The sequence below is a fragment of the Somniosus microcephalus genome, chromosome 5 (genome assembly GCF_052327205.1).
Source record: "Somniosus microcephalus isolate GS21.2 chromosome 5, FLI_Smic_1.0, whole genome shotgun sequence".
Classification (NCBI taxonomy): Eukaryota; Metazoa; Chordata; class Chondrichthyes; order Squaliformes; family Somniosidae; genus Somniosus; species Somniosus microcephalus.
In genome coordinates this window covers 161096674-161124267 of record NC_140991.1, presented here as the reverse complement: position 1 = coordinate 161124267, position 27594 = coordinate 161096674, and the positions used below count along the sequence as shown (strand labels likewise).

Here is a 27594-nt window from a genome sequence, read left to right as displayed (position 1 = left end):
CCGCGAGGAGCGCGGGTGTAAGGGGCTCAAGGGGCAAGGGCTCACCATCCACGGGCGGACCTGCCCTAAGGTGCTTCTTTTTTCCCCGCGCCTTCTTTCCGGCTAGACACGCTCCCTCCCCCCCGCCGGAGGCCTTGGTGGCATCGGCCCCCGACGTCAACCGCGCATCAGACGTACTTGACGCGCGGGCAGATCCGGGGGGAAGGGCGGCGGCGGCGGCGCCAGCCTCGGCCGCACGAGACGGTCCGGCGGCCTTGGAGGCAGGGCAGTTCCTCCTGATGTGCCCCACCTCCCTGCAGGCATGGCACCTCACACCGTCCGACGTCCAAAAGGCGCGGTAGGCGGTCCCCTCGTGGAGGACGACGAACGCCCCTTCAGTGTCCTCCTCCCGCGCCAGCTGGATAAACAGCTGGCGCCGGAAGGAGAAGACGTGGCGAAGGCTGGCCTCCCGGAAGCCGAGCGGGATGGGCGTGATCCCCGACCTCACCTCCCCAAGTTGTCGCAAATGGGGAAGGAGGAGCTCACCAGGAACATAGGGCGGGACGTTGGAAATAATGATCCTCTGCGCGGTGGCCTCGAGAGGATCCACCGGCAGGAAAGTCCCGCCCACGGTGAGCCCCTTGGCGACAGCCAGGGACACCGCCCGCTCCGACCCCAGGAAGAACACAGCCTTCCCATACATTTTCGAGGCCGCGACGATGGCTGAGGGGCCGACAACCCCAGCCATGGCCTTGACGCAGGCCTCGATGGTCATAGTGGGGTGAGTGTAGCTCTTCACCCCAAGCTTTTTTGTTATTAATCGAAAAGGTGACGGGGCAGCAGGAACAGCGGGAGCAGCTGTGGCTGTGGCTACCACTCTCGCATAGGTCCCGGCTGGCCCCGCCACCGGCGAAGATGCAGTCGCCATTCTGGGGTGCTTTTTTTAAGGGCTACACTCACCCCAAGTCACAGGCCTGAAGGTGTTAATGGCCTCGGTGTATATATATATTTTTTTGTCCTCTATTGTGCAGAGGGAGCTGATTAAAATGAGGACACACCTCTCTCCTTATTGATTTAAATTGGGAGAGGAGCCCTCGCCCCTCTGCTTCAATTGGCAATTAATAAAATAGATGAAACTAAGGTGCCTTAGAAAGACAGGCAGAGAGAGACAAAGAGAGAGAGAGAGAGAGGTGGGGGGGGTGGGAAGGAGGGAGGCCGCAAAGGGCAGTGTTGCCACTCAGGATGGTGGGTGGGTGTAGGCAGGGTTGCACTCTCCGATGGAAAAAGTCTTTGGTGATGGTGGTCTTCTGGCAGGGGGAGAAGACGTCTTCACCTGGAAAAGCTGGAGAAGCCCAAGCTTAGTCCTGCAACAGGTCTTAACGATGTAATTAAATTAAATTAAGGACTTCACCTTGGGCAGCTCCAAGCTCTCCCAGGGCAGGCAATAGAAGGGATGCTAATTAGTGGTGTGTGTGGCCTAGCTTTTAACAAGAGCACACACACACACTACACCCCTTGATGATCCGGCCTTGCTTCTTCTTTTCTCCCCCCACCTAAAATACAAAGTCTTGGGAGAGTGCCCCAAATAACACCCACCTGTAGATGTTCCGGATGAAGTTTTCTTCCCTCCTTTCAAGCAGTTGGTTTCTCTCCCCTCTCTCCCTCTCCTGAAGTGGAGGCCAATTTGGGGAGGCAGTGATAGAAAGGCCTCTCCCCTGGTTGATGTTGATGTAGGCCTCCTTTCTCCTTCTCCTCCTCTGTCCTCTCTCTCCAGGCACCTCAGTTGATGTAATGATGGTGGAGTTGGTGGTGGTGGTCCAACGTTCTCCTCCTCTTCCTGGTCAGGGGACCACCACTTTAATCCACTCTCCAAAGTCTGGCTGCTCCCTCTGCTCGTGCTTGTAGCTGAACAGAGGGTAACTTAAGACTGAAATACAGAAGCCTGCTATGGCTTTATATACAGGGGTGGTCACTGCTGGTACTGCAGTATAGAATCAGTTCTTCTCTTAAAGGCACATACACAACAATTCCTCCCCTTTTAGATAAACAGTACATAACATTCATTTAACAACTAAATAATAACGAATTACAATTACAATTTTCTCTGTACTATATACATCAACTGAAATAATCATTTATAAGTTCAGTCTTTGAGGAGGCTTCCTGATCCTGACTGGATAGCGCCTTTCTCGAGTATCCTGTTCTTGCGGCAGAGTTGATTCTGGCTCATTGTCATTGGTTGGTTCGTCAGCTTCCAATACCACTGCTTCTGAGGTAGACGCAATCTGTACTTCGGGTTGATTACCAGGTGCACCTGCTCGTGGTATGGGTTTGGCTTGTTCCTGTGACTCTAGAATCTGGTCAGCATGGCGTCTCACGATGCTCTCTCCAACATCCACTGTGTACATTAGTGGTCCCTGCTGTGTGCATATCGTTCCTGGCTGCCATTTTTCTGTTCGGTTGTTGCGGGCAAGACTGGTTGCCCTATCTTGAAGCTCCTGGTTGACTTCTCATTTATGTGCTGGAATTGCTTATCCTCAACATCTCGTCTTATGTTTGGTTTGAGCAAATCCAGGCGACATCTTAGCCTTCGGTTGAAGAACATTATGGCTGGAGCTTGGTTGGTGACTGCATGTGTCGCATTCCGGTAAGCAAACAAGAAATTATCCACCTTGTGTTGTAGTGGTATGTCGTCATTATGCATTGCCTTTATGGCCTTTTTAAAGGTCTGAACAAACCTCTCAGCCAATCCATTTGTGGCTGGATGATATGGGGCAGATGTGTAATGCTTCACCCCATTATTCCTCAGAAACCTCCGGAAATCCTCTGACACAAACTGTGGCCCATTGTCGGAGCAAATCTGTTCTAGCAAGCCATTCCTGGCGAAGATGGTCCGTAGGACTGCAATAGTTTTCTCCGTGGTGGTGGAGGACATTTTGATGAACTCTGGCCATTTCGAATGGGCGTCCACAGCGATTAGGAACATTGAGTCCATAAATGGACCAGCAAAATCAATGTGTACCCGTTGCCATGGAGATGAGGGCCACTCCCATGGATGTAGCGGGGCCTGTGGTGGAGCGTTTTGGTCCTTCTGGCATCCTGTGCATCTCTTGGTCATATCCTCGATTTCTTTATCGATTCCCGGCCACCACACAAACACCCTGGCTAGGCTCTTCATTTTTACCCCTCCCAGATGACCCTCATGAAGCTCATTGAGCACTCTATCTCTCAACTTGGGTGGAATTACCACTCGGGATCCACACATCAAGGTCCCCCGGCACACTGACAGCTGTTTTCTCCTTGGCGAGAATGCTGGCAACAGTGAGTCGCCATGTGCTGGCCATCCCTTCACCGTCAAATCATAGACCCGAGAGAGTGTCAGGTCATTTCGGGTTTCCTTCTCAATACTTGAGTTTGTAACAGGTAGACATTCAACTATGGTCGCATGGAATATCTCAACAGGGTCCACTGCAGGTGCTTCCTCTACCGTAGGCAATGGTAGGCGCGACAGCCCATCAGCATTTCCATGCTGTTTCGTACCCTTATACTCTATGTCGTACTGATGTGCCCCTAGAAAAAGTGACCATCTTTGCAGCCATTGCGCCGTCATCACCGGAACGCCCTTCTTTGGGTTAAAAATGGAGACCAGGGGCTGATGATCAGTCAGTAGGGTGAATTTCTGCCCGTGCAGATAGTGATTGAACTTCTTCACCCCCCACACCAGGCTGTGGGCCTCCCTGTCAATCTGGGCGTAGTTACGCTCGGCTGAGGTTAACGAGTGCGACGCAAAGGCTATTGGCCTCTGAACCGTCAGTGAATTTGTGTGACAGCACCGCTCCGATGCCGTAAGGAGACGCATCACATGCTAACTGAATCGGTAGTGTTGGATTGTAGTGGGCCAATACTTCTTTTGAAGTGATTAGGCATTTACATTTCTGAAAGGCACGCTTACACTCATCACTCCATTTCCATGTTACTCCAGTTTGCAGTAGGGCGTTCAGTTGGTGCAGAATTGTAGGTAAATTCGCCAAGAACTTATGGTAGTAGTTCACCAACCTGAGAAATGACCTCAGTTGCGACACATTTTCTGGTGCTGGAGCCTTGACTACAGCCTCAATCTTGTCCGGCGACTTATGCCACCCCTCCTCATCAATCATGTGGCCACAATACGAGATTTGTCTCCTGAAGAACTCGCATTTGGGGCGGTTGGCTCGTAGCCCATATTCCTGTAATCTCGTGAGCACCTGCTCCAGGTTGGCAAGGTGTTCACTGTCATTTTCGCCCGTAACCAGGATGTCGTCTAAATAACACTGGGTCCCCGGGATCCCTTGCAGGACTTGTTCTATCGCCCTCTGCCAAATAGCCGGGGCTGATGCTACCCCGAATACCAGCCGATTGTACTGGTAAAGGCCTTTGTGAGTGTTTATCGTGAGGTATTTCGTAGACGCTTCTTCCACCTCCATTTGTAGATACGCTTGGGCCAGATCAATCTTTGTAAAGCGTTTCCCTCCAGATAGTGAGGTGAAAAAATCTTCTATCCGTGGAAGTGGATATTGTACTGTGTGCAGGACTGGGTTCACAGTTACCTTGAAGTCCCCACAGATGCGAACCTTCTTCGGTTCCCCAGGCGTGCTGCTCAATGATTCCTTCATTACAGGAACGATGGGTGTGGCCCACTCACTCCTGTCCACCTTGGACAGCACACCCGAACGCTCCAGACTCTCCAGCTCTGCTTCAACGGCTGGGCGGATCGTGTCTGGCCTTAAAAAATTTTGGGTTTGCGTTTACTTTGATTTTTTATCGTTGCCATTACTCCTTTTAGAGTCCCAAGTCCTTGTTGGAACACCTCTTTTGCGTCAGTTAGAATTTTTGACAGTCGTCCAGGTGTGATGTCATCATCCTTTTTATCAGTCACAGTTAGCGCCTGAATGGAATGCCAATCCAATTGTATTTTTTGGATCCATTCACGTCCTAATAATGGTGGTCCTCCATCTGGTAGTATATATAGATATAGTTTCTGTGTTTCCTTGCCGTTGTATTCAACTGGCACCCTTATTTTTCCTCTGGGGTAGACTTTTTGCCCCGTGTATGTCTTCAATACAATGGACGTGTCCTTCAAGGGTATGTGTGAGAATAGCCGCTCATAGTCTCGTCGATTCATGACAGTTAGGGCTGATCCTGTGTCCAATTCCATCTTTACTGGGGACCCTGCTATCATGAGGGTGACCCAAATGGTTTGGTGATCCTCCTTTGCGATCACGTTGTGTAACTTTAGACAACTTAGTCTCCTGCTCCCGGAGTCCTTATCACTCTCCTGATCTTCCGAACTATTGTCTGTCAATTTCTTTACTTTCTTGTACTTTTCCTTAGTAGTTCTTGTAGTGTTGGTTTTCTTTCCCGACCTGCAGACTCTTGCTATGTGTCCCATTTTCCCACATTGCCTGCATACTTTGTCCTTAACCCAGCAGTCCTTCTGATCATGGGTTGTTCTGCCGCAGCGCTAGCACTTTTCTGCTCCATACGCCATTTCGTTAGCGCTGTATTCCTGTGGTTTCTGTTGTATTTCCGCAGCTCCCCGTGCTGCTGCTTCATAGGATACTGCCACGCTGAAAGCCTGTTCTAGCGTCAGGTCCTTTTCCGAAAGTAGTCGTTTCTGGGTTCCTTCACTCTGGAGCCTGCAGACAAACTTATCCCGCAAGGTGTCTGCCAGTCCTGCTCCGAACTGGCAGTGCTTCGATAACTTGCGTAGTTCCGTAAGATAGTCAGCATTGTTCTCATCTTTGTGCTGGTTTCTTTTATGGAACTTGAATCTTTCTGCTATCAGCAGCGGTGTAGGGTTTAGGTGTTCCTGTAAGATATTAACAATCTCTTCAAAACTTTTCTCCATTGGTTTAGCTGGGGTAATTAAATTCCGCAATAGGCCGTATGTTCTTGCGCCCATCAAATTTAATAATACCGACGCCTTCTTTCCATTGGCCACCTCATTGGCATTGCAGTACACTTCAATTCTTTCCACATACGTGGTCCAGTCTTCTACCTCGTTGTCGAAAGCAGTGATACTGCCACTCTTTGGCATCTTGGGTGATTTAAAATGGCGCCTGCCGCGCTTTTTCTTCTTCCCCAATGTAATAAAATGGCGCCTCCCGCGCTTTTCCTTCTTCCCCAATGGAATAAAATGGTGCCTCCCGCGCTTTTCCTTCTTTCCCTTGCTGCCACGCTGCTCCTAGCGTTCTACAGGGTAATGGCGGCGACCCGCGGCTTCGGCGCGTCTCACTTTTCCTTCCCCGCGTTCTATCCTCTCCACGCTGCCCTGTTCTTGAGCACCGACCGCGCCCTGTGCACTCCACCCTCTCTCTCTTTTCCTCCCGACGACGCTGCACGGCCGCTTTGCAGAGCCGCTCGATCGAGCCCGAGACCGTCGCAGTCCAGAAGGGTCAGCGCACTACCTGCTACCAGCACGACTTGCTGGAACACCTCGATTGGGGAGCCAGGCCCAGTTCTCCACAGCCTCCCCTGCAACTCTCCGATGGATCCCTGGGCGGTTCTGACTTCGACCTCCAAGAAGCTTCTCTTCAGGGAAAATATCCCCGTGAGGTGATGCAGTACTGCAGGTGAGTTCAAACCTGCCCGTCGCCAGTGTAGTGTCCGAGGATCAATAATACTCAGACTGCAGGAGAACAATAAAACAGGTATTTACTAGAACAGAGGGTAACTTAAGACTGAAATACAGAAGCCTGCTATGGCTTTATATACAGGGGTGGTCACTGCCGGTACTGCAGTATAGAATCAGTTCTTCTCTTAAAGGCACATACACAACACCGAGTGGTCCTGGCGGAACCCAAACTGGGCATTCGTGAGCAGGTTACTGGTGAGTAAGTGCTGCTTGATAGCACTGTCGACGACACCTTCCATCACTTTGCTGATGATTGACAGTAGACTGATGGGGCGGTAATTGGCCGGATTGGATTTGTCCTGCTTTTTGTGGACAGGACATACCTGGGCAGTTTTCCACATTGTCGGATAGATGCCAGTGTTATAGCTGTACTGAAACAGCTTGGCTAGAGGCGCGGCTAGTTCTGGAGCACAAGTCTTCAGCACGACAGCCGGGATGTTGTCAGGGCCCATAGCCTTTGCTATATCCAGTGCGCTCAGCCATTTCTTGATATCACATGGAGTGAATCGAATTGGCTGAAGACTGACTGCTGTGATGGTGGTAACGTCGGGTGGAGGCCGATATGGATCATCCACTCGGCACTTCTGGCTGAAGATGGTTGCAAATGCTTCGGCCTTGTCTTTTGCACACACGTGCTGGGCTCCACCATCATTGAGGATGGGGATATTCATGGAGACTCCTCCTCCCGTTTGTTGTTTAATGGTCCACCACCATTCACGACTGGATGTGGCAGGACTGCAGAGCTTTGATTTGACCTGTTGATTGTGGGATCACTTAGCCCTGTCTATAGCATGCTGCTTCCACTTTTTAGCATGCATATTGTCCTGTGTTGTAGCGTCCCCAGGTTGTCACCTCATTTTTAGGTACGCCTGGTGCTGCTCCTGGCACGCTCTTCTGCACTCCTTATTGAACCAGGGTTGGTCCCCTGGTTTGATGGTAATGGTAGAGTGAGGGATATGCCTGGCCATGAGGTTACAGATTGTGATGGAATAAAATTGTGCTGCTGCTGATGGCCCACAGCGCCTCATGGATGCCCAGTTTTGAGCAGCTAGATCTGTTCTGAATCTATCCCATTTAGCACGGTGGTAGTACCACACAACACGATGGAGGGCCTCCTCAGTGTTATGTGGCACGACCACAAGTCCCCAGATATTGGTGAGGACTTTGGTGAGGGTCGACTGGGCTGCATGTGCTGTTGTGTCCGTAGCCGGTGCCGAGTTCGATGCCTGGTGGCCTGTCCAGTTTTATTCTTATTATTGTTTTTCGTAACTGTTTGTTACAACTGAGTGGCTTGCTATGCCATTTCAGAGGGCAGTTAAGAGTCAACCACCGGTAAGGACGGCAGACTTCCTTCCCTAAAGGACATTAGTGAACCAGATGGGTTTTTACAACAATCCAATAGTTTCATGGTCACCATTACTGATACTAGCTTTTTATTCCAGATTTATTTAATTAACTGAACTTACATTCCCCAGCTGCCATGGTAGAATTTGAACTCGCGTCTCTGGATCATTAGTCCAGTAACATAATCACTATGCTACCATTCCCATCTGGGCAGTAACATGGCAGAATGGATCGCCTGCCTGTTATAGAAATGTACTGAGTTTCATCCCATTGAAATTAGTAGGATGAACATTGGATAAGCTCCATAATGAAAGGACCCACCACAACGTAGTGCACTCTACCACATTACTATCTAGGCGGCAAAGCTGAAAATGACCCCCTAAATCCGCTAATATAAAAATATAAAATGCTGGAAATATTCAGCAGATCTGGCAGTATCTGTGGAGAGAGAAACTTAGGCCGGGATTTTGCTGACCTCGGTGGGTCCGTGTCAGGCGATGTCGGTGGCTGGTCCCGGCCCGCTGCTGGCTCCATCCCGGCCTCTGAAATGAATTTACCTTGACAGGGCTTGTAAAGCCCGCCCAGCGTGTTTCCTGGCCAATTAACGGAAGCCGGTCTGGTGATGTCATTTGAAGACGTGTCGTCAGCCGGTTTCCTTAAAGGGACCATGTCCAAATTAATTTTGACAGTTGTGCTATCAGTGTTCTACAGCATTGAGGTGCTGCAAACACTGACAATGACTGCACAAAGGCACAGGCCTGCATCCAAGCTTTCCCGTTACTCCCTCCATTATGGAGGGAGTCACAGCACGCAGGGAGGTCCTCTTCCCTTCCCATGGGCAGAAAAGACCTCCCCAGGAGATCAATACTGCCTGGCTGCACATTGCAGAGAAGGACACAAGCAGGGATGTGGTAAGGAGAACCTGGGTGTAGTGCCGCAAAAGTTTCAATGATCTCAGTAGATCACAAAACGTTAGTACAAAGCCACACTGAACCTCATCCTGCTGTGCCTCTCATCACATCCCTATCACTCTGCCTTCCCTTCCTTACTCCCGCACATCCTTACTCACACCAACTTATCTTGCACCTCCACCCATCCCCCTCTCTATATTATCACATCCCCATCTCACTCGCCACCCCTCACACTCACCCCCTTCTTAGTGAAATCATACTAACAACATACCAGGTTAGGCACTTGGGTGTTTTATGCAATGTTCATGTAAAGTTTCTGTTAATGTGGTGTCAAACATTGAAATCCTGATTGTCACCACTTTGCGTTCTTGGACAGATTTGTGTGCACCTTTGGAAGTGGCTTTGAATGGTGAGAACTTACAGTACCCCCCACAATGGTGATGAGTGTGAAAAGAATGGCTTGGGCATTGTAGGGATGCTTTATGGTGTTGGTGTAGGGTGGTGCCAAACTGGCGCATCATGTGGGTAGCCAGGGTATACAGCATCAAGTGAAGTAAATCTGGCCATGGTGAGGCCATCCCTGGCCTCCCGGGCAGCAATGTGGTCGGGTGCTGATTCCCTCTGTCCTGTGCAGCATCAGTTGATTGTGGAGAAGGTTGGTGTTGTTGTGCCTGGTGCTGCTGGTGTTGGGGCTGAGGACCAAGGTGAGCGAGTTTCAAGGGCACCCATGCTGATGGAATAGATGGCAGGTGAAGTAGAGATGACAGAAGCGATCTGTAAATGGTGAGAGTTGTAATGAGCTCAGACTGGATGGAGACTTGTGTAAAGACTTGCAGCATGGTGAATCTGTTGTGGAAATGCAGTGAGGAAGAGTTTTTGGCTGAGGAAAGATATCTCTGTAAGGTGGGAGTTTTTACTTTACATTTGAAGCTGTCAACTCTTTCCCAACCTGCTGTCAAAAATATCAAATTTCCTGTGGTGTATGTGCCTTTAAGAGCCCCAGGTGTGCTGTAATGCCGGTAATTGCCACTCGGGCTATATAAGCCTGTATATTGTGTATATCCGTTAGAACCCCCCCCCAGACTTTGCTTAGTAAATACCTATGAACCAACTCCTGTCTTCAGTGTCTTTATCAACACACGGACACTACAGTGGCGACGAAGTGGAAACGGACTTACCTGCAATTCGGCAGCACCTCAAGGACATCGATTCCTCGGGCGTCCAGAAGACTCAAGGAAGTGAGAGAAGCTGTGGTTTCACCAACTGGCCAAGCTGGTGGCAGGTACTGCGCTAATCCTTCCTGGGCGTCAGGCTGGGGCTCCAGCGGCTGGCTCTACAGCTGAGACAGGCAGCGAAATCGGAGGCAAGCAATAACGGACTGGGAGGGAGCACTCGGGAGACGGCCGGCGCGGCAAGCAGGTCAGCGTTCAGACCTCCGGCGGGAACACGTCTCCAACAGTAAATAAAAAAATTAAAAAAAGAGAACGGAAACCGCAGTAAACAGCGTTGTTATCGGCAGCAGCGGCGGGAAAGCGCGGGAAGCGCCGTATCTTTGCTACAGAAAAGAAAAAAAAGTGCAGGAAGCGCCATATCTTTTCTGAAATGCCTAAGTCTGGCAATATTGATGCTTTTGATAGTGAAATAGAGGATTGGACCACATACGTGGAAAGAGTGGAGGTATATTGCACTGCAAATGGAATAGAAGATGAAAAAAAAGCTTCAGTACTTCTGAACTTAATGGGCGCAAAGACATACGGGCTGTTACGAAATTTAATCACTCCAGCCAAACCAAAGGACAAGAATTTTAAAGAAATTGTTGATACCCTGCAGGAGCACTTAAACCCAACACCGCTGCTGATAGCGGAACGATTCAAGTTCTTCAAGAGAAATCAACACAAGAATGAAAGTAACGCTGATTACCTAACCGAATTAAGAAAGCTATCAAAGTACTGCCAATTCGCGGCAGGACTATCAGATTATCTTCGAGACAAATCGTTTGTGGTCTCTTAAGTGAAGGAACACAAAAAAGACTGCTTTCTGAAAAAGATTTAACATTGGATTTAACAGTCCAAAGATGTGCGGGTTAGGTTGATTGGCTATGATAAATTGACCCTTAGTGTTAGGGGGATTAAATACGTGGGGTTACGGGGATAGGGTGGGATATGTGTTGGTGTAGGGGTTACGGGGATCGGGTGGGATATGTGTCGGTGCAGGCTCGATGGGCCGAAATGGCCTCTATCTGCACTGTGGGGTTTCTGTGATTCTCTGTGATTCTGTGATTGGACAAAGCTTTCAGTATGGCTGTATCATACGAAGCAGCAGCAAAAGGAGCTGCAGAGATACAACAAAAGACACAGGACTTCGGCACCCATGAAATGACACAGGGTTTCGAAAGATGTTATCGCTGCGGCAGATCCACCCATAACCAGAGGGACTGCTGGTTCAAGGACAAAGCATGCAGGCAATGCGGAAAGATTGGACACATTGCACGGGTATGCCGATCTGGACAAAATAAATCCACTGACAGAAAAAAAAAAATCAATAAAGAAAAGTACAGGAAGGTACAAATGATGACGGACAGTAGCTCCGAAGACCAGAAGAGCGATAGCGACTTCGAAAACAAGAGACTAAGCTGTCTCAAATTACATAATGTACTTGCCAAAGATGATTACCAAACCATTTGGGTTACCCTCACAATAGCAGGGTCCCCAGTTAAAATAGAGCTAGATACAGGATCAGCTCTAACCGTAATAAATCGACGGGATTACGAGAGGCTATTTTCGCATATACCTCTAATAGACACATCCATTATCTTAAAAACATATACGGGGCAGAAAGTATACCCCAAAGGAAAAATAAGGGTGCCTGTTGTATACAACGGCAAAGAAATACAAAAGTTGTATTTATACATTCTACAAGATGGTGGTCCACCGTTGTTGGGACGTGAATGGATCAGGAAGATACGTTTAGACTGGCACTCCATTCAGGCACTGACGGTGACCAGTAAGGAAAAAAACAATGATGACATCATACCTGAACGATTAAAAGACATCTTGGCCAACGGCAAAGAAGTGTTTCAAGAGAAACTAGGAACCGTGAAAGGCATCACCGCCTCAATAAAAGTGGAAGATGCAGCAATTCCCAAATTTTTTAAGGCAAGACCGGTACCATACGCAATACGTCCAGCAGTCGAGGCAGAGCTGGAGAATTTGGAAAAAGCAGGCGTATTATCCAAAATAGATTGGAGCGAATGGGCAACACCCATCGTTCCAGTCATGAAAAAAGCATTGAATAAAGATAAATCTGAAGAACAGAGAAAAATTTGCATCTGTGGTGACTTCAAGGTGACTGTAAACCCGTTCCTTCACAGTACAGTATCCTCTTCCGAGGATAGAAGATATTTTCGCCTCACTATCCGGAGGGAAACGTTTCACCAAAATTGACTTGGCACAGGCATATCTACAGATGGAGGTTGAGGAGGCCTCTAAAAAGTATCTCACGATAAACACACACAAAGGCCTGTACCAGTACAATCGACTGGTTTTTGGAGTAGCATCAGCTCCAGCTATCTGGCAAAGAGCTATGGAGCAAGTCCTGCAAGGGATTCCGGGGACTCAATGCTACCTAGACGACATCCTTGTAACAGGGGAAAACGACAACGAGCACCTTGCCAATTTGGAGCAGGTGCTCACTAGGCTGAGAGAACGGGGCCTACGAGCAAATCGCCCCAAGTGCGAATTTTTCCAAAATCAGATATCATATTGTGGCCACATAATTAATAATGAAGGGTTGCATAAGTCACCTGAAAAAATTGAAGCGGTTATAAAAGCCCCAGCACCTGAAAATGTTTCACAATTAAGGTCGTTCCTGGGATTAATAAATTACTATCATAAATTTTTACCGAACTTATCAACTCTTCTACACCCTCTTAATGAACTTCTACAAACAGGAGTGATTTGGAAATGGAACGAAGACTGTAAACGTGCCTTCCATAAATGCAAAGACTTAATCACATCCGAAGAAGTTTTGGCTCATTACAACCCATCACTGCCAATCAGACTGGCGTGCGATGCATCCCCTTACGGCATAGGAGCAGTATTATCCCATAAATTCCCTGATGGCTCAGAACGGCCGATAGCTTTTGCGTCATGCTCATTAAACTCAGCTGAGCGTAACTATGCCCAAATCGACAGGGAAGCACTCAGCCTGGTATGGGGAGTGAAGAAATTCAACCATTACCTACACGGACAAAAATTTACCTTGTTGACTGACCATCAACCCCTCATCTCCATATTCAACCCTAAAAAAGGTGTTCCCATTATGACAGCGCAAAGGCTACAGAGGTGGTGGTCCCTTTTTCTAGGGGCACACCAATACAACATAGAATACAAAGGGTCAAAACAGCATGGGAATGATGACGGTTTATCGCGCCTACCGTTGCCAATGGTAGAAGAGGCACCTACAGTAGACCCAGTAGAGATGTTCCACTCTACCATAGTGGAATGTCTACCAGTGACAAATTCTGCCATTGAAAGGGAGACGAGAAATGACCTGACTCTCTCACGGGCCTACGATTTAACAGTGAAGGGATGGCCAGCACATGGCGAACGACTGTTGCCAGCATTCTCGCAAAGAAGAGAACAGCTGTCAGTGTGCCGAGGAACCTTGATGTGTGGATCCAGAGTGGTGATTCCACCCAAACTCCAGGATAAAGTGCTAAAGGAGCTTCACGAGGGGCATCTGGGTGGAGTGAAAATGAAGAACCTAGCTAGGGCGTTTGTATGGTGGCCAGGTATCGATGGAGACATCGAAGAAATGACCAAGAGCTGCCTAGGATGCCAGAAGGTCCAAAACGCTCCACCACAAGCCCCTCTACATCCATGGGAGTGGCCCTCATCTCCCTGGCAAAGGGTGCACATCGACTTTGCTGGTCCATTTATGGACTCAATGTTCTTAATCGCGGTTGATGCACACTCCAAGTGGCAGGAGGTAATAAAGATGTCCTCCACCACCACGGAAAAAACCATCACAGTATTAAGGACCATATTTGCCAGGAATGGGCTGCCGGAACAGATATGTTCTGATAATGGACCGCAATTTGTGTCCGAAGAATTCAGAAAGTTCTTAAAAAACAATGGGGTTAAGCACTACACGTCCGCCCCATACCATCCCGCCACCAATGGATTGGCTGAAAGGTTTGTCCAGACCTTCAAGAAGGCCATAAAGGCCATGGGTAATGAAGACATAAAACTTCAGCACAAGGTGGATAACTTCTTATTCGCATACAGGAATGCAACACATATGGTTACCAACCAAACTCCCGCCATGATGTTCTTCAATAGAAACCTAAGATGCCGGCTGGATTTGGTCAAGCCCAACATCAGAAGGGACGTGGAGAACCGGCAGTTTCAAGGCATGAATGAAAGGCCAACTAGAACCTTCCAGATAGGTCAACAAGTTTTGGCCCGGGACTACCGTACCGAGAAATGGCAGCCTGGAACTATCTGCACACGACTAGGACCACTGATGTATACCGTGGACATCGGAGAAAGCATAATAAGGCGCCATGCTGACCAAATCATAAAGTCATCCGAAAAGGGACAACCTACACCACAACTCTATACATCTAACGATGAAGTAGAGATACCCATATCTACCTCCGATCCGGTGATACTGGAACCCGATGAACCCGACACTGGCATTCAAGCCGAATCAGCCTTGCCAGAAGAACCTACTACACCACCAGAAACTACTACACCCCCGAGACGTTATCCGGACCGAGTCAGGAAGCCACCTGAGAGACTAACTTATAGTTAATTAACTACAGCAATGTATATTATTTTGCTTATAACATGTAATTAATAATTACTTAAAATATGATGTACTGGTTAGCTAAAAGGGGAGGAATTGTGGTGTATGTGCCTTTAAGAGCCCCAGGTGTGCTGTAATGCCGGTAATTGCCACTCGGGCTATATAAGCCTGTATATTGTGTATATCCGTTAGAACCCCCTCCAGACTTTGCTTAGTAAATACCTATGAACCAACTCCTGTCTTCAGTGTCTTTATCAACACACGGACACTACATTTCCCACCCTACCTGCCACCAATTCCGCCCTGGCCCCCCGGAAAATTCCGGCTAGAGTTAACGTTTCAAGTCGATGACATTTCATCAGGATTTTCCGTTTTTATTTCAGATTTCCAGCATCCACAGTATTTTGCTTTTCGCCCTAAATATTCTGACTTATTGTGAGAATCACCATAGAATATCCACTTGCATATATTTAAGAACATTAGGAAGTGCAGAACAAGAAATGGCCCACCAAACACCTGCTCCTCTTTATTGAGGTCCTTGTCTAATATTATTACACTCATATGCCTGATATCGTAAGTTTTCTGTACTTAAGTCAATAGCAAAGAAAATCGAACAGGGTGTATAACGAGTGGCCCATCTACTACCGCCCACTTTGTGCGCCCGTCCAAGTTGAATCTCACTGCCAGAGGTTCTTATCAGACTGCTTTGGGTGATGACCATTTTCCTCCTTATTTAGCCATTTCCAGACTTCTAGTACTGTAGTGGACTGTTTACTATCATGGCTATATAACTTACTTCTGTAAATAATTCTCTTTGTCAATAAACCTGTTTAATAGTTTGGCCTGCAATAAAAAATGTCAGCGTAGATGAAATTATTGGTGTTCTGAAGTGACATGAGACAGGTTGGTATCCTGCATAGAATTCAATAGCAATAAAAAGGGATTAAAAACAGAAAATGCTGAAAATATGCATCAGGTCTGTAAGCATTTTGAGAGAAAAGAAAGGTTACTGATGTTTTCTGTATGCAGCCGTTCATTAAATAAACAGAAATGTTTGCAGTGAAAGAGAGGCGGGTGATGCCGGCTCTACAAGGCAAGTGCCTTTTACAGCACTCCTTGTGGGCCAGGATGAGCAGGAGTCCTCCTGCCCAGCCCCTCAAGAAAGCCTTTGGCCTCCCCCTTGCCGATCGGTGACTCCCCTAGTCCCGTTTGCCAACCTCTCCTGGCTCCAATTGGCAACTTCCCCCCCTCCCGATTACTGGGGACCGTCCCCAAAGGTCGCCGGCTACGGCCTCCTGCTGCTGGTGTTCCCTCCTGCCCACCAGCCATTTGGCCAGCTGCCAGGCAGGAAATGGAACAAAAGAATGATAATGAGGTCCTGGCCATTTGGCAGGGCCTCGGCATCCCTGGCCTTGCCAGGTTCTTTAACTGCTTTCAGCCTCACTCGCACCCTCCCCATGAATATGAGTACATGGATGGAATGACCTAGAAGCTGCTTACTGGAAGACCTTGTATCCCATCAATTATCTTTTATATTCTCTAACAGTTTTTTTCTTTTTATTTTGCAATAAAAGAGACTGTTTGACCCGCAGCACACTATAGCCCAGATACAAAATGCAAAATGTTGCAGTTTGGATCACAGAATGCATGAGTCAATCTAGGGAAGCTGGGTTTTAGAATGAGAATAAGTAGAAATTGTTGGGAGCATGCTCACATCCCAACACTTGGATTCAGTTCTATTTTGCAGTATACAGCTGAGTCCCACGTGATTCTGTATCCTCATGATAATCTGAAATTAACTATGGTAAACTTGCTTTAAGCACCCAGGCAACATGGGACAGTAACAAATAAAGACTTAATGCATTCATCTGAAATTCCTCTTTCTGTTATTTTACTCAAGAATTGACCTGCAGAGAGGGAAATTTCAGATGGAATGCATTCAGTTAAGCCTTTGTACATCACAATTTCACGGTTAACATCAGTGCCTCAGATCCCGGAATAAACCCCAGTTTGGTGACAACAGATGCCTTGTTTTTAGTGTAAAATGCACGGTGCTGTGGAGAAAAAGTGGTGCCTGACGCAAACAACCAGCCTTATTGTGAATGCTGTGACTCCATGCAGCATCAGGGGTAATCTTGTAGTCTTCCATTCCCAACATGGAGCTTCGCCAGTGACGAGCGCTAGACAGAAACTGGGAGCTACAGTGCAGCCCCATCTCCACTACTGCCATTGCTACTAGAGACTCAATATTGGGAGTGCAGTCTTGCAAAATTACCCCCCAAACCTGCACTATCCATGGTGTTGAGTCTGTGTTTTCCAAATGTAGTTATGCTGAATAACTGGACACAGACAACAGAATACTTAAACAGGTCTTTAGTAATTGAGGGTCAGGGCTGAACTGAAATACAAACTGCTCCACAGGGTTTATATACCGGTGTGGTCACCACCGGTACTACAATATACAGGAGCCATCAGAAAGTAGTTCATCACCTTAAGGTAGTCTCTTAAGGTGGTACAGGTTACATACACTACACATGGTTTAACAAACCTTCAGCTGTAGTCAGATGAACGACGTTACTCCAAAGGGAAATTTGAGGGGAGCTGAGATTCCGATGATGTCATGACCTTGCAACACTTAACAGCTGGCCCGGATGATATTCATGCAAATGGTGGATTCAGCAGATCTATAATAAAAAAGTATAAATTATGTATTTTATCATCTAGCTGGAGTCACAAAGATACTACTTCCTGGTAGGATTTGCTCTCAATACAAAGAAAGCTTCCACTGAAATAAATGGTGCAAAAAGTTTCTCATTGAGGTTGAAGGTTAATGAGCATTGTGGTTGTGAGCGCACATGCACTCCAGTCTGTGCATCTCCCTGTGTTAAATTTAGTTGTAACTTTCACACACAATCTTGGTATCAAACATTCCCAGATTAGTGGTAGCACTGCAGGAATTAGATGCAGAGTAAAGCTCTTACCAGGCTATTCTTTCAGTACTCTTTAATCTTGTCCCACTGTAACATTTCCTATTTCCCATTATCAATCACCTATAAGGTCTTTCTAATTCAGATTGTCAATCTAATATAGAAGTATGGGCAGTTTTATGGTCTCGACATGCATCCAATAAAAAGTCAGATTAGACCCTCCAAATTCATTTCACTTAGCAGTGCTACAGCTGTTAGAGAGGATGTTTTCATCTCAAAAGTTTCAAAGCCAAGTCCCAGAGGAGCAAAGACAGTATACAACAACAACAACTTGCAGTTATATAATGCCTTTAATGTAGTACAGTGTCCCAAGGTGCTTCACAGGAGCATTATCAAACAAAATTTGACACCAAACCACATAAGGAGATACTAGGATAGGTGACCAAAAACTTTGTCAAAGTGGTAGGTTTTAAGCAGTGTCTTAAAGGAGATAGGAGAGGTTTAGGGAGGGAATTCCAGACCTTAGGGCCCAGGCAGCTAAAGGCACAGCCGCCAGTGGTGGAGCGATGAAAATCAGGGATGTGCAAGAGGCCAGAATCGGAGGAGTGCAGAAATTTTGGGGGCTGTAGGGTGGGAGGAGGTTACAAAGATTGGGGGGGGGGGTGTTGGGTGGGGGGGATGGGGGGGCGCGGGTGTGGGTAAGGTCATGGATAAATTTGAAAACAAGGATGAGAATTTTAAAATCAAGGCGTTGCCAGACCAGGAGCCAGTGTAGGTCAGTGAGCACAGGGGTGATGGGTAAATGGGGCTTGGTGCGAGTTAGGACACGGGCAGCAGTGTTTTGGATGAGCTCAAGTATATGGAAGGTGCAAGATGGGAGGCCGGCCAGGAGAGCATTGGGATAGTCGAGTCTAGAGGTAACAAAGGCATGGCTGAGCAGATCCAATGCACCAGCCAGTGCTGATTCCTGATGAATATAAAACTTTGCCTGGTTCATATTGTTGATACATCAATTTCGGCTTTTGTTTCCACAGGTGATATCAAGCAGGAGCCAGGCGTATATCGGGAAGGACCCACTTACCAGCGCAGAGGCTCTCTCCAGCTTTGGCAATTTCTAGTGGCTCTGCTGGATGATCCAGCAAACTCGCACTTTATTGCATGGACGGGCCGCGGCATGGAATTCAAACTCATCGAGCCAGAGGAGGTGGGTTTGCACTGTTTCCGCAACTGTAATAATAAAAAGAAATAGGACAACTGATCAGTAAAGGAGGGGGTGCGGGTTAATAAAATATGGTGGTCAAGGCTCCCTTAGAATAATTCAAAGTCAGAAAATTACCCCTGCACTTCTAATCACGAATGAAAAAAAGTTGAATTATGGAATTGAGACTTGAGCACATAATCTAGGCTGGCACTTCAGAGCAGTACTGAAGGAGTGCTACACTGTCAGAGGTGCCATCTTTCAGATGAGACATTAAACCTGCCCTCTCATGTGGACTTAAAAGACTTCCTGGCCAACATTTATCCCTCAAGCTGTGCCACCAAAAACAGACTGCCCTAGAAATTGGTTTCAGCCCGTTTTCGAGTACAGCATATTCTGTGCGCTCCCAGCACATGCCATGGCCTGAGGCTCACCCGAAATTGGGCCTTGTGCCTCATTTTAATAATTGTGACAAGCTGCGGATGCCTGTCGCACCTAGAGGCAGCTTATCTGTTTGCTACTCTCCAATTTGGACTGGCTGCATCGCTGGTAGCGGCCTTCAGGTAAGTCCTGGGGAAGGGGTGGGGAGGAGGGGTAAGAGAACAGAAAGGAGGCTAGCGGAGCCCAATTTCTACTTCATTACTGTTTGTGGGAGCTTGTTGTGTGCAAGTTGATTGCCGCATTTCCTTTTTATAACGGGCTACACTTAAATAGTACTTTATTAGCTGTGAAGCACTTTGGGAGGTCCTGAGGTGAAAGTTGGTATATAAATGCGGGCTGGTTCTTTCTTTGAACGGAGCCACAGAATATCTCCATAATTCATAGTATTTCCTGAAAGAACTGAAAACTTGCAATCTTGTGTATATTTTTAGTTCGCTGTTGGACTCCTCTTACATTTGGAGAGTCAATATCACAAACATTTGTTTTATGGTTACACCCCTAACATTTCTGTGGCAGATTTAGTTTACGTTCCAAAAGAGTTTTTTTAAAATTTGTTCTCAGAATATGGGTGACGCTGCCAAGGCCACATTTATTGCCCATCCCTAGTTGCCCTGAGTAGGTGGTTTGGGCCTTCTCCTTGAACTGCTGCTGTCCTTGTGGTGAAGGTGCTCCCACAATGGTGTTAGGTAGGGAAATTCAGGATACTGACCCAGTGACAATGAAGGGATGGCGATACATGTCTAAGTCAGGGTGGTGTGTGACTTGAAGGTGATGGTGTTCCCATGATATTACTGCCTTTGTCCTTCTCAATGATAGAAATCACAGGACTGGGAAGTGCTGTCAAAATAAACTTGGTGATTTGCCGCAGTGCATCCTGTAGACAGTGCAGTGGTAGTGGAGGGGGTGGATATTGAGCTCAGTGACTGGTGCGTTGATCAAGCAGACTGCTTTGTCTTGGATAGTGTTGAACTGCTTGAATGCTGTTGCAACTGCATTCATGTAAGTGAGTGGAGAGTATTCCATCATACTTCTGACTTGAGGCTTGTACATGGTGGAGAGGCGTTGAGGGGTCAGGAGTTGAGCCACTCACTGCAGAGTACCCAACCTCTGCCCTGCTTTTGTAACCACTGTGTTGATATAGCTGAGCAGTGGTGACATCTCTCCGCGCACCCCCCTCCCCTCCGACCCAAGATATTGATGATGGAAGCCTTGTCACTGGTGGTGCTGTTGAAAGTTAAGGGAGGTGATTGGACTTTTTCTTGTTGAAACAGTCATTGCCTGTCACTTGTGTGGCGCGAATTATACCTGCCACTTGTCAGCCCCCATCTGGATGTCCAGGTTGTGCTGTCGGCTGGCATGGGCTGTTTATTATTGGAGGTGTTATAAATGGTGCTGAACTATAGAATTGTCAGCAAACAGTCCGACTTCTGGCCGTATGATGGAGAGAAGTTCATTGATGAAGCAGCTGAAAAGAGCTATTAGAGTAGATTTTATAAACTTGTGCTTCCGGCGCACGGTGCTTTACACCCCGAGTGCAGATTTGTAAAATCCAACCTGTTGTTCATTAATTACCTACTGAATTCTTCACAAATGACAGCTCAGCAGGTAACTGAAATTTACTGTACTGCATGAAAGAAGCAGCACCAGCCAGCATGGATGGTGGGAAAACAGGATGAGGACAGGGCGACAGGATTCTAATTGTGAGCTTTTACTCGTAGATGTTCAGCACTGAGGTCAGAATTGCCCTTGAGGTAAGTCTCAATATTAACACCGATTCCGAATTTGAGTCTGTTCGTTCAGATTCGTGGCTTCATCTTCCCACTGTGAACAAGGATTTTACACTCGCATTGAATCTGACTTAAAAACTACAGTTTGCAATATGCAGCTGTGATTTGTAGTCAGGCATATGCATAAAATTGAGTGAGTTAATGAGCTTATCCATGCTGCTGAGGCTTTCACGACGATCAAACAATATAACTGTCAAAGGTCTTAAAGTTGTACATGTGGGGGAAAGTCAGTAAGAGGCACAATTAAAGCTGGCAGAAAATGGGGCAACATTTGAAGGCTCTGAGTCCAAGCTATAAAGCTTTAAGTTTAAGCAGAACCTTTGTGGGATAGATGTGGAACGTGACAAGAAGTTGGTGAAAAAGAAGATTTTTCAATTAAGTAATTTAATACTAAGCTAAACAATGGCTTCCTGTTAGTTTTAGAGCTAAACTGGAGCAGCAAGTAGTCTTGTTTTCTTTCTAAATAACAATGTTTGATTTGTGAAAATGTCCCCTTCCTTCGCTTGCTTCATTTGGGATAAATAGTGTATTTGTTCTCGTAATAAAATATTCACTCACATGTTAAGTTCGCTTCTTTGGAATAATTCCGCAGAAGTCAGAATGAAGTTAAAAAATTAAAAGGAACATTTTCTATACCTTTCCAGTATTTTTAGTGTAAGTGGTAGGAGGACAATTATTTTGGATGGGTGCTCCCTCCCTACCATACTGATTCGAAGCAGAGCCCTGGGCTCCCGAATTTGTATCCCAGATAAAACTGTTATTCAAAGTGCCTTTACAGGGTGAGTTTTGCTTGTTTTTGAACTGAGTTGTTGGGACATTGCTGCAAACTGAAGGGGAGAAATTCGGTATAGCCCTGTTTGCGGCGCTAAAACTTTAAACGTTGAAAAATTAGCACCAGGCGCTAATCATCCACAAAATTCAGTTGTAGCGCTCCAAGAGGGTAGTGGAGCGCTAAATCAAGCGCTAACCACTTCTCTTAGGGCGCTAAAGTCCGAGAGCGGGGCAGTAGCGGCAGAGCGCTAAACAATTTCGAGCGCATTGTAAACGTCACTCATTCATCACAGAGGCTGCTTCCCTCTCTTAAAGGGAAGGGCCAATGATGCGGCACAAGCTACTTGTTGTCAGTTCTTCTTTGCAAGGCAGGGTAACTGCCATTACAGCTCCAAACACACCCTCAAAGTGGAGGGCTTGGACATCTTGCACCAATGAAACATTAAAAACTTTGCGCAGACACCAGACTGGTGCAACTAATAACGGTTGTGCTAGCAGAAAAGCATTCCCTTTAATTACCGCTCCCGAAATGGCCAGCCAAGTTCACAGCGCCTTCTCTTGCTGCCGTTGTCAGCGCGAGGCGATAAAGCAGGGGCCGAGAATCAGTTTTCCATCCGGGGCGATAACGGGGCACTGCGCCCTTTATGACATCACGATCTGCGAGGCACTAGAGGCCCAGGCGCTAAGAGTTAGCGCCACCGGTACTGACGATCACAGGCGTTGCAGCATTCGCCGCGCCCGGGCGCTAACCCCTCAACGCCCTGTTAGCTCCCCTGCCAGGTGCTAACAGGGGGCCCTAACATACCGAATTTTGCGGCCTGAGAGTTTTATCTCCAGGGTAAGCACTAAAAGAAAAATGACCAGACTAGCCCAGAGAAAGGTTGCTCCATCCTCCTCTGGTTGATTTTGAAATGGCACTGATTCCAGCAGTGGAGATGTCTGCATTTCGAGCACCTCGCTTTTCTCTTTTAAGGAGGAAGCATTGGCAGCTGGCAACAGTGAGGAGCTAATGGGGATTGTCAATGACTGGAGCCAAGAGATACAAGAAGCAATTCAATCTAGCAGCTATGAGTTCATAAGCTGCATAAGTGAATCTTGGATTGCTTATGAACATCAACATAACAGCCGGATTGCATTACTGCTTTCAACTCACTGGCAGATATAAAGTATTCTTTAATTATCTCTATTTTTAAACGATAATATATGCATTTACTAGTTTTCTTGCTGTTTGTAGAAAGTCAAAGGTTAATGGAGATGTTACACCTCAGTTATTCTGTACATTAGTGACCAGACTGACTCTGAAATAAGCTGCAGTGCAGTCCCTAATGCATAGTATTATCAGTCCTATCTGGGGCAAACTGGAGTGAAGGGACCCTGCATTCTGATTTCTATCCTGTGTGTTCAGATGGGCAGCAGTACAACTGCAAGCTGGTTTGTGCAGTCTGTAATGCATTACACAATTTAATTTTTTACATCATACAGTATACGGCATCACCATATTACATGAAGGACTACTTAAAACAAATGTCAAAAACTTTAGCAGGGTAATTGTAACTGGACAGAAGTCCATTATTTCCACGTCTGGTTCAGCTGGAGTGGAACTTGAACTGCTCTGGTTTCTCACTGAAAAAACCCAGTGTAACCTGAGCAACAGGGACAGTGAAGCTAAAGGTACACATCAACATGTAACATTCTCATTTCTATCAATAGATTAGAAGGATATATGCTACACATAATATAAAATAAGCAGGACTTAGTTTGTGAAGATATCATTCTCCACTCACCTTCAAACCACAGTGTCTGTTTAAATAGCCATGAGTTGCTTTTTATATTTTAGAATTTATATACAGTACAGGAAACAGAATGATACAAATTTGGGATTAATTACTTAACTAAGATTTGGTATAAACAGAGTATGCAATGAGAGGGTGTGGGATATAATTTGTGATTCCACTTGTGGCACTGACCACAGCTTATACCCAACTTTACCACTTGAGAGTTCTCTTTTCAGCCTACTTGTGACACATAAACTGGACGTAGAGAAGATGTTTCTACTTGTGGGGAGACCAAAACTAGGGGTCATAAATATAAGATAATCACTAATAAATCCAATAAGAAATTCAGGAGGAACTTCTTTACCCAGAGAGCGGTTCGAATGTGGAACTTGCTACCACAGGGAGTAGTTGAGACGAATAGCATAGATGCATTTAAGGGGAAACCGGATAAGTACATGATGTAGAAAGGAATAGAAGTTAATAGAGTTAGATGAAATAGGGTGGGAGGCGGCTTGTGTGGAGCATAAACACCAGCATGGACCGGTTGGGCCGAATGGCCTGTTCCTGTGCTGTAATTTCTATGTAATTCTATGTACTGTCATTGGCTCCTCACCCTGTGTGTTACTGCTCAAGCTACTTTTACTTAACTGTTAAGGAAAATGGATTATAATATCAACTGTTCAAAATATGTATAACTTTTGAGTTATATATGCTCCTTCACTTTATGAAATGAAAGGATACTAAAAGAACTTCTTCATACTTGAGTTTATGTCCTCTAAATATAAGAGTGTTAATTACATACAGGAGAAATGTTTTGAACCCAATAAGAGTTTGACTTGTATAAAATTAGTTTCAGGGTTTATAAATAGCAGATTGTGGTTGGTTTCCAGAACACACACAAACATTTTGTTTGGACTGCACTTGGCTATGCAGAGTTAGCACAATCTGTGGTTGTATTTGGAAACCTAGATCACTGTGTTGTCAGAATCTGGCAGGGTGTGGTTTCTGTGTGAGCATTGTTATGGATAGAAATGTAAGTGAAGGTGATTTCTAGTAAAATAATTATTTATATTTAACTGCCTCTCAAAACCAAATGTTACCTGTTACAAAGTACAAGGGGTAGATCTTGACTTTATGCGAGTGTAAAACAAATGATAGCGAGTCGGCAGTCTGTTTTACATCTTTCCCGATTTTTATTTCCCGGAAATAACAATGGAAATAAAAATAGGGAAAGATATAAAACGGGCTGCTGACTCACTGTCACTCATTTCACATTATCGCACAAAGTCAAGATCTAGCCCCAAGTATTGGAAAGAGCTTTAACAGGAACAGCAGCAGAGTGACTACAGATTGTTGCAATGTTATTGTTAGATCACATCAAGAGGGACAGAGCAGCAACATCAGAGAACTAGTTTACTTGTGGCACACCTGATGTCCCATAGATTCACTGTCTATTTCTCAAATTGTTTTACATAATTCGTTTTTTTTTGTATCATTTCTACTGCCAGGGGAAGCCTGGCTCAAGTCTCACATCATGTGCCTGACTGTATGATTGCGTGGAAGAAGAAAAACACAAAATAAAAGAGAAAATGGGGGAAAGGGGGAAAAATTCAGTTGGTTGCGCCTCCCGTTAGCGCCTTAAGAGGGTGCCAAGTGGGGCGCAAACCAACTAGCGCCCGGGTGCGGCAATATCTGCGCCTCTCGCGAAATTGACCGGACATTTTGCGGCGGCGCTAAACAGCACCGCCCGATCTCCTGCGCACGCAGATCTTGACGTCATTCGAGAGTGCAACGCCCTTGTGACGCCCCGGAACGGAAATTGAGTGGCGCCCCCCTCCTTTCCGCCTGGCACAACCAACGACAGGTTGACTGGAACGCTTCCCAATTGCTGTGGGGCTGGAGGGGTGCTATTTAAAGGGAGCCTCTTCCTGGCTTTTGTGTGGTAGCCATTTTTGCACCACTCGTTCTGAGAGAGAGAGAGAGAGAGAGAGATTTTGAGAGAGACAAAGAGAGAAAGAGAGACTTCTGCTTTGAGTCAATGCTGTCTGAGGTAGTTTTGGCTTCTGACCATAACTTTGCAGGTACTTTGGTTTTTGACCATCATAACTTTGATTGCCTAGATACTATGGGGGCTGCAATGGATGGGGACACCGTCCTTCTCCATCACATTCGGAGGGCACAGAGACACAGAGAGAGAGTGGCAATCATGGCCAGATGGAGGAGGGCCAACAGGCCTCTGTACAGGAGACCTTACCCTCCCAGGGTTTTTCGCCAACAGTTCTGCTACATTAATATGTCTGAGGAGCAGCGTTTGCGAAGGCTGCGCTTCAGAAAGGAGGTGGTTACTGAGCCCTGCCACTTGCTTCAGCCAGATCTGCAGCCTCAACTGAGGAGCAGGACGTCTCTGTCGGTGGCAGTGAAGATAATAGTGGCTCTCAAATTTATGCCACCTGCTCATTTCAATCAGCTACTGGGGACATCGCCAATATCTCCCAGTTCGCGGTGCATTGCTGCATCCGCCAGGTCACAAATGCCCTCTTTAAAAGGAGACGAGAGTACATCTCTTTCCCCATGACCCAGGACAAGCAGCAGCAACGCGCAATGGGCTTCCCCATGGTGCAGGGCACCATTGACTGCACGCATGTGGTTTTGCGTGCGCCGCAAGAGAATGCCGAGGATTTCCGCAACCGAAAGGGCTTCCATTCCTTAAACGTTCAGTTGGTCTGTGACCACAGACAGCTGATACTCGCTGTCAATGCCCACTTTCCTGGCAGCAGCCACGATGCCTTCATCCTGCGCCAGACTTCTGTGGCAGACCTTTTCCAGGCACCGCATCACCCAGGAGGTTGGCTTCTCGGGGACAAGGGATATCCTCTGTGCACCTGGTTGATGACACCGCTCTGTACGCCCAACACCACTGCTGAGCTGTGATACAACGAGAGCCATCAAGCTACCAGGAACATCGTTGAGCACACAATCGGCGTGCTCAAGCAACGGTTCCGCTGTCTGGACCATTCTGGAGGAGCCCTTCAGTACTCGCGTCAGCGAGTCTCCCACTTCGTTGTTGGGTGCTGCATGCTGCGTGACCTTGCAATCCTCAGGACCCAGCCAATGCCACCAGGCATTGAAGCACCAGCAGAGGAGGAGGAAGAGGAAGATGAGGAGGATGATCATCAGCAGCACCAAGGCGGGAGGGAGGCATACAATGTACAAAGTGGAAGGGCCGTCCGTCAAAGGCTCGTAGCAAGCTGCTTCTAGGCCCCTTCTGAGGAAATGGCTTCTGCCATTCAAACAACCTGAATGAAACCGTCCCGCAACCCCTAAGCCGGTCAAGGCAACAGTGATTGCAAAGACCAAACATGTACATTTTGAATACAGAAACGTATTGATTTGACAAACTCTGTGTGTCTCATTTCCGCATGACAAACTAGCAGAAAGAAACACAAAAAAAAAACAATGTTCAAAACAGTTACAAAAATTAGACCACGAACCTTGGCCTTTAATAAAACAATGAAAAACATTTAGTCACACCTCCTACTTTTTGCCCTTCGAGGGTGATCTCCTTCCCTTACGAAATTCCCCCCTTCCCACCCAGCAGCTCCTCCGTAATGGGACCCCAGTGGCTGGAACATGGCTGGTGGAAGGCTGCTGATTGTTACAACTGTAGTGTATGTACCTTTAAGAGCCCCTGTGTACTGTAGTACCGGTAGTGACCACTCGGGTATATAAGCCTGTATAGTGTCTTGTATCTTTTAGTTCACCTCCAGACTTTGTTCAGTAAACACCTGTTAAACCAACTCCTGCATTCCGTGTCTCCATTAACACACGGATACAACAGTGGCGACGAATTGGAAACGGACTTACCTGCAATTCGGCAGCACCTCAAGGAGATCGATACCTCAGACGAAGGTCGAAGAAAAAAAAGGAAAAAAAACTGTGAGTTCACCAGCTAGCCGGGCTGGTGGCAGGTACTGCAC

The 27594-nt window shown here is 46.8% G+C and overlaps 1 protein-coding gene across 2 annotated transcripts in view; it reads left to right on the top strand.

Moving 5' to 3' along the window:
* etv1 (ETS variant transcription factor 1) overlaps window positions 1–27594 on the top strand; it is a 186729-nt gene that overhangs the window by 143335 nt on the left and 15800 nt on the right. For both annotated transcript variants that reach the window (XM_085988389.1, XM_085988390.1), the window contains one exon: window positions 18680–18849. In XM_085988389.1, the coding sequence (XP_085844515.1) occupies window positions 18680–18849 (170 nt within the window). The remainder of the gene's footprint in view (window positions 1–18679; window positions 18850–27594) is intronic.